Raw genomic sequence first — 8,346 nt, forward strand, 5'->3', positions numbered from 1 at the left:
ACATGGTGGTTCAACATGGCAGGCTCCATGGAAGGCAACCCGTGGCATCTGTATATATAAACAGCTCATTCTATGGTAACCAAAACATAATTCTCATATTCAGGTGATTATACACTAATGAAATCATACCTATGAATATTATATTAGAGCTGACAATAGATCCTCCTAAAGTCAGCTGCAATTGGTAAATCATTGGTGACCTTGACCAGAGCAGTCTGATTGCTGCTCATGAAATAAAGTTTTTGGAGATTTTTTCCCCCATAACCTTCAATAAAAACGACAGCTTGGAGATGGGTCTAAAATGACATAAAACAGAGAGCTAAGGAGAGGGCTGGGATTGTGACCCTGTTTAGCGATCAGTTCAAAGAAATAGGTGTTAGGGAGGTGCTACTAGTGTATAAATGGATATAAAGTATTTCAAAAATGTATGATGACTTGCGTTCTGACTTGTCCACATCCACACACACATACAGTAACATCTTACCATCAAGCTCACAGCCATAGAACTCCATGCGGACTGTGGCCTTGTTGTACCAGTTGATAGGATGGAGCCTAATGAACCGTCCAACCATGGGAGGAAAGAAGGTGTTTTTCTTTGTCTCATAGGGTTCCTGGTTCCCAGTGAACATCTGGTGCAATATGAGAGATAGACAGAGAGAAATAAGGTGATCACACACTTCTCTTTGAGTTTGTAGATTTTTGCTTTGATCAAGTAGATGATCTGACTTCCCCCACCTTCCTGAGGTCCCTGCTCTCGCCTTTATAAAAGACCCATTTCCGGCGATCGGTGCTGTAGGAGATAGAGTAATTGACCACATACTGGGATTGGAACAGCTGCTTGGCTCCCTGGGTGGCCACCTGGCTGATCACAACTGGCCTCTGGAAGTCCACCTGTACAGAGGGAAGCCCAAAGGTAGCAGATTGTATTCACATAGAAAGCAAGTGCACATATGCAGATCTAGTCACACATTTATTACGCCTACAACACATACCTGAATCCAGCTGGAGGTCTCCTCTGTGCTCCATGCATTGTATTTACCCTGATTGTTCAATCTGGCAAGATGGGGATCCCAGTTTCCTTCAAAGATGGAAACCAATTCATTCATTTTTCACTTATTTGCATATAAAGATTCAATGCAAAACTTCACAAATCAATGTAGCATTGTAGGACCAGAATGTATTTGTTGCCAAAAACAAATGGGTGCAGACAGGAGGAGGTATGACTACCTCTAGTGTTGATTGCTGTAATCTGGTCATCTTTCACACTGCCTGATTCCAGACCCAGCGGACGGTAGCAGTCTTGGAAGAACATACAATTTATATCTCGATATTAAAACATAACATACGTAACAGTGTGTCAGTGTACTTAAATGTGTAAATGATGGAGAGTATTTTTTTTCATTGTTTGTACCATTATCTAGAACTAGGAAGAGAGTCTGCATGCCCTTCTGTTGGTTGAAACCAACTTCGGTCTCCAGCTGCCACAAGCCAGGTTTGGATGGATACATCTCCAGAGTGGCAAAGCTTCCTGCAAAGACAGTTAGGTACAGTTATTAAGTTAAAACACACTGTCTCTGCTACATTGTTGACATCAAATATAACCAGTAGTTTTGAGGTATTGTCACTTATACTGATACTGAAGCGTGTGACTTCTATGCAAAACTCAGTACTCAGTATTTGTACTCACTATGGGTGAGGCTTAAAACTGACGTGGGTTGATCTTAAACTGGTGGGCGGGCCTAACTGGAAGTTTTTCATTTGTGCTTGAAACTGATATTAATTGATCTGTAGTTGCTATAATTATTTGAAAACTATTTACAGAACAGCCTTTTTCTAAAAGTTGATATTTTGACACATTTAACTCTGATGATACTCTGATGACAGTACATTATCTGTACCTGATACTCAGCCAAGAACTTGCTCAACCCTGCTTAAGCATAAATATCTGAATTTCCTTTTCAAACAAAGATTATGTTGCTCACCAGGCAGCAGTGGGTAAACGGCCTGTCTGTAGCTGGTGGTCTTCTTGTAGAGGAACGTCTGTCCGTGGAAGTGGACACTCTGAAAGTCTTTGGGGGACCCCATGTTGATCAGGTGCCAGCCTACGAGCTGGTTGGTGTACATTCTCAGGCCCTTCAGGTTGTATATAATGCCATTAATGGCTTTGGAAACAGCAGACAAAAAGACATCATTATCATTATCATTTCTGGTCAGGTGTCTTTGTTTTTCTGTTCTGTAACTGACAAGTCTCAAATGCATGGAAGAAAAGATATTGCAACTAAATTTTACTGTATTTTGACCCAGTGATATGATGGAGGAGGTACTTCCTCTGTGTAATTTAACATGCTACATGATTCTTGATTGTTCAACCAGGTTAGTTAAAGGTACATGATGCCTTACAATGAAACTTGAGGTTCTCCTTGAAGTTGGGGTCCATGACTTTCCTTCTGCTTTTTCTCTGCATGAGCTCATGGTTCTTCTCGAAGTACCAGCTCTGCGACTCATCAAAGGTCATGAAAAGCAGTGTGAACTCCCTCATGTCTGCTAGCCCTTTGTCCAGGGTGCCCTCTCGGCACACCAGCAGAGGCCCAATCAAGCCAGAGTGGATATCCCTTTCCTAAGAAACAGAGCATACACAACCCAGACACATACTTTAATGTATCACAAAACTCTATGTGTAGAACCTGTATGTGATTTAGCATCACTAAAAATGTATGATAAGTTTATGGAAAAATTACACACCCTGTTGGTAAACGGTAAACAGACCTGTACAGCGCCTTTCTAGTCTTCCGACCACAAAGTGCTTTTACACTACGTGCCACATTCACCCTTTCACACAGTGATGAAGTCCATCGAACAGAAACTAAGTCATTCACATTCACACACCGATGCACGGCATTTGGGGTTCAGTATCTTGCTCAAGGATACTTCGACATGTGGCACCAAGACAGGAGCCAGGGATCGAACCAACAACCTTCTGATTAGGGGACAACCCACTCTGCCTCTGTGCCACAGCCGCCCGGTGAAAATATTGTTTTCTTATGCTGCTACTAGTTGGTGCCACAGTCACAAACTCAAAGTCTACATACAATGGCTTTAATTTGTATTTGTAAATAGTATTTCTTCAATGCCTGCCATACTGAAATATATAGTTATAAGTCCAAAAATGTATAAGTGCAAATTACTCACAGGATTAACACCTGAATAGTAGACCCAGGTTCGACAGTTAGACTCATCTGGCATTGGCCCAACCATAGAATTGACCTTCCATATATATGTGAAAGTGGTCCCAGGTTGCACCTCATTGTCATATTTATACCAGTACTTAGAGTCATCCTCGTAGGACAGACCCTCAGTCTGCTTGGTATAGGAAACACCATTTGGGTGTAAGGAGTATGGACGGCTGGCATTGTTCCTGAACACCACCTACAGGACAAAAATACACATTGTGTGGTTGGGTAGTCATTTTAGAATAGATACTCATTGATTTACTAGACAAAAGTTATATGAAAATATCAACTAACTCCTATGTCTGTATGACAAATATGCAGCTACAGCTAGACAACAGTTAGCTTAGTTTAGCACAAAGACTGTAAACAAGGGAAAGAGCTAATCCCCCTGCATGACTGTGCCTGGCCAAGAAATAGCCCAGCACAAACCCCTCATGAAATGTGTTGTTTTTTCCCTCTGGGTTTTTATACAGATCAGACAAGTTAGATTTAATCAAAGACTGTGAGTTATATAAAAATGTACCCGTATAGTTGTCATACATGGGGAAATTACTATTACTTTTTTACCAGTCTGTAAAAATGTTAATTTCCGCTGTAAAGTTGTGCATTTTAATATGGAACCATATGGAGATTGACTGCTGGAGCCAGCCTCAAGCAACAACCAGACTGTAGATGTAAATTATGTAGTTTATATAAACCAAAAAATAATATTGAAGCCTTCACACAAAAAATATAATTTGAAAATGTGAGATCCTAGTAAAGCTATACAGATTATGGCTTTGCAGCTGATGCTAACAGACTTACCATGATGCTTTGTCCAACCTCCGCCTTGATGACAGGTCCCAGGATACCTAGATGCTCCTCTATCTCGCCACGGATGTCAGGTGTGATAAAGCTACTGTCCATGTAACTTCGGAATACCACCTTGGTAAACTTGGTCTGCCTCATGTTTTGTTGCGACTTGTCTAGCCTGCTGTGGTGATAACAGAACCTTATTTCAGCTTTGCATGTGTGTGGATGTGTAACAGCTTTACAATTTTCCAAAGAAATCTGAACAGTCATGTCTTTTCTATTGTCACATGAGCTTTTCTTACTGCTATCTCTAAGCTTACCTCTGTCCGTAGCCAGCATAGTCCCACTCAACCTCCTCTGCAGAAATGAAATAAGTCTTGACATTTGTGCCTGAGAGTTTTAAGTAGTATTTAGTGGTCTCGTCCAGGTTGAGATTCTTGATGTCTTCATGACTGCTGTAGGGGTCTTTGTAGACCACATACTCATATTCATCTGCATTCACATCTTGCTCATCCAACGCTAGATGATTTGGTTCATCCCCAGGAACATACAGCTCGTAGTCACTGAAACCCGTCCGGGGCACGCCGATGACCACAGGCACGTTATTGAGCTCCTCTTCATCAGAGACAGGCTGTGGAACATTGGGTCGTGACCCACGTGGGGTCATGACTGGATTGAATCCTCGAGGGGAAAACGGTAAGCCACTCCTGGCCTGAGGCTTGTATTCCTTCCTCTTCTTTGTTTTCATGCCTTGGCCCTTCTGTGGCCTCTGTCGAAGGTTCACCTTCTTTGTCTTTTTTGGGGTTGGCGTTGTTTGAGGGGTCTCTTTCCCAAAATATTTCATCATGTAATCAGGAATCTCCATGGGTACAATATGGTGAGTTCCCTCATAAGTCCAGTTGTGCCCCTGTGTTTTGACAGAGGTGGTTTTAATCAAGTCTGTATTGTTTTCTTTAAGGTAGATAAACACTTCTTCAATGCTGTCTGAGGCACTTAGCTCGTCAGAGTTGCTCTTTCTTACATCATCGTTGGAATGGTACAGGTTACCTAAAGTCATAGTCTCATTGGAGAAACTCTCTAAAGAGGATGTGTGGTTCAACTTGTCCCTACCCTCCAAACTAATCCCCTCTGATGAATCTAATCTGGATACATTCACTGTGAAATTCGGAAAGGGCCCAGTTTCGAGCAACATATGTGTCACATTTTCAAGGCTGGAATTGGCTGTAATAGTTCTAATTTCAGAGGAATTCATTTGAAGTCCATTATCTGGCTCTGCTGTGGCAATTAGAGAGTCATTGTCACTGGTTTTGTTGTCTGTGCCCTCCATCTCTAACCCAAAGATGGTTGAGTTGCTCCTGCTGTTGATGTCAACCTCTCCAACATCAGCCGTCGGAATAGACAACGAATGGTTTGTTCCATCTGCTGACACGTTAACATGGTTATTTGCTGTGTCATCTTTTTTTTTTGACAGAGAGGCAACATTGCCCTCTGTAGCTCTATCCAATTCCAGCATCAGCAGTCTCCACAGTACAGCAGAGTAAGAGAACACATCCCCTCTGGTGAGTCTCTCCTCGGGGTCGTCCACCAAGATCGTGCCCACAGAAGTCTGATTATCGCCAGTCACCATTGCATTCATTTGTTCATTCTCCAAGATGGAACTGGAATTTCCTTGTAATGCTACCGTATGATTGGTAATCTCTGTAGACACATTTCCAACCGTTGATGAACCTGTAGCATTGGGAATTGTTGTGTTCTTTTGGTCAGACACAGTAATATTATCAACATTTGAGACAACTACGGAAACACTGCTATTTATAGTTATACTGTTGTTCTTTGGCAGTATATTTGGGCTATATAAAGCAGTTGTGTTCTTTGTTTTATTCAGAGAAGAACTGTCAAAAGTTGATGTCGTACTACTGTTCAGCATATGTGTTGTATTCTCACTGATATTTTGGGGCTTAAGGTTTAGTCCATCCACCTCTTTCCAGTTTGGGAATAATGTCTCATTTTTTGCATTTGGCTTTTGAATAGATGTCTCATTTTTATTCTTTGACTCTGTGAAATTAAGGGTGGTATTTGAATCTCCATCAGGCACATCAATAGCATCATAGTCAAGGAAAGAGAGGTCCAGCAACTCCACATCTGAACTACCAGATTGGTTCTTTAGGGACCTGAGACCCAGTTCATCTGCAAACATTTCTGTGTAACTATCTATCTCCACTGGCGTTTCTTTTGCAGTTTCTGGCTTCTCTTCCTTCTTGTCAATGTCTTCCCAGGTTGGAGGCTTCCACAAATCAAAATCTTGTTCTTTATAGTCATTATACTCATACTGGTAGTCACGAAAGCACTCAACATCCTGAAACTTCACACGCATTCCTTTGGTTGTCTCGTGGGAATTCAGGGAGGCCAGGAGCCAGACACCTGGTTCAAGAGAGACAAACAAAAATCATCCATGAAAGACCATTAAAAAACGATTGTTAACTATCAATAGTCTCTATTGATCACAAAATCAGATGAAAATCTATCTTGCTAGACTATGCATTTGTGGCCAATACAGTGGTAGCTGACCAATCAGCATCTTTTGAGGAAGTACTGGCAGCTATGGGGGTGGGTGCTAGGTGCTAGGTGTGACCCAGCAGAAAGCGTGTTTGTTAAACAACAATGGCGGCTGCTAAAGAGGTTAGCAGAGATGCAGTTCTATCAGTATTTCTTTATTGAAAGAAGAGGAAATAATGGCACTGAAGGCTTTTTTCCATGGAAAAGATTCTCCTGACTGACAGTTTGACTACATTATATGGTTTGTTGATCTGATTGGTTGAAGTTCACCCATGACAGACGGTGATAGACAGATGGTTCATCCAATCACCTGCCGAATATTTTTTGAAAGCGCCTGTCTTTTTTCAAACAGTTTCCAACAACGGCGCTGTCAGATTAGCACTTAATATCAACAGCTTTTATATATAAACAGTAGTACAGTTTGTCACAATGTTTTTTTGTTTGAATGATCCCTATAGATTTAATATTTGCATACACAATACACAGTTTGATATAAAAAAGGCACTATAAACCCTGACTGACCAATGTTGTCCATGTTCATATTGATGGTCTCTCCAGTCATGGGGTAGAGGCTGAGCATGTCCTCGGTGCGTTCATTCAGCTCAAATGTATGGCCGTAGAAAGTAGCTGTCTGGATGTAGTCCTGTGCTCCAATGCTGGACATGTGCCATGTTGCAACCTCACCATTGCAGAAGCCCAAGAGTGGGCCGCTCTCAAACACATAACCATTAATTGCTGTAAGGAAATTTGCATGAATACTATTAGTCGCCTGACAGGCAGATGAAAGCAATGCATATCATATAGTATCATCTAATTATGGTAAAACTCACTATGCATAACATTGGACTTATAAAAGTCTGGGTCTGCCTTGTTGACTTTGGATCGATCACAGTATTGGCGAATGTTTTCATCCAGGTACCAGCTCTTATTCTCATCGAACACAGCAAACATGGCATGCTGCTCCTTGTCTGCTTTCAGCTGTGGAAACAAAACAAAACCTCTATTAATTTTCAAATATTTTTAGTCATATCTAGTAGGAATGTGTACACTTTTTAGACTGATCTCAAACATACATTTTAACTTTATATGTTAATCTACAAATGCAACATAAAGGTTTTTCTGTGTTCAACACAGCTCTGGAAGGTATTACTTAGACACAGCTCAGCTAGCATGCTCATAAAGATAATGCTTACATTATGTTAAGCAGGTATAATATTTAACATGCTAACATGAACATAATAAGCACTAAAAACAAAATACAGCTGAGGTTGATGGGAGTGTCATTAGTTTTGCAGGGATTTGGACACACACCAGTAGTATTGGACTAATTTCAGCTATCATGGCAATCCAATCAATAGTTTCACAAAACAAACATTTACATTGTACATTTACTTTTCACTTGTCCAGGCACAAACTCCCAAAGAGAGTTATAGAAAAGTGCATGCTATAAGGGATAGTTAAGTTACTTCAGTCAGCCATAACATGGCTAGATAAGTATAGGCATAATAGTTGCTGAAAAGCTGTGTACTGTGTTCGTTGTCACAGAAGAGAAATAAAAGTTTGCTGTTCATGCAATGTTACAACGGTGGTGATATATTTGTACCTGCCAAAGGTACAGGGTAGTATGCAGATGATTACAGATGGGATCTTTGACTGATTTTATTTTAATATGATATGCAATACGATGCGATACAATATACCGATCTGGATACAGATCTATGAACTTGAACACCATTGGATTTTTCCGGATGCAGGTCTTTTGGCCAGT

General features: G+C 40.9%; 1 protein-coding gene across 1 annotated transcript in view; it reads right to left on the minus strand.

The window, feature by feature from the left end:
- f5 (coagulation factor V) overlaps positions 1–8,346 on the minus strand; it is a gene marked incomplete in the record, with an annotated part of 19,350 nt that overhangs the window by 2,456 nt on the left and 8,548 nt on the right. The window contains 12 exon segments of the mRNA XM_035676414.1: positions 485–629; positions 736–891; positions 993–1,078; positions 1,228–1,299; positions 1,412–1,528; positions 1,983–2,162; positions 2,401–2,617; positions 3,190–3,426; positions 4,035–4,203; positions 4,343–6,443; positions 7,101–7,313; positions 7,409–7,556. Coding sequence (XP_035532307.1) covers positions 485–629; positions 736–891; positions 993–1,078; positions 1,228–1,299; positions 1,412–1,528; positions 1,983–2,162; positions 2,401–2,617; positions 3,190–3,426; positions 4,035–4,203; positions 4,343–6,443; positions 7,101–7,313; positions 7,409–7,556 — 3,841 coding nt within the window.

Source organism: Morone saxatilis, unplaced genomic scaffold (assembly GCF_004916995.1).
Source record: "Morone saxatilis isolate NCDOM2014 unplaced genomic scaffold, NCSU_SB_2.0 Contig5, whole genome shotgun sequence".
In the NCBI taxonomy this organism is placed as follows: domain Eukaryota; kingdom Metazoa; phylum Chordata; class Actinopteri; family Moronidae; genus Morone; species Morone saxatilis.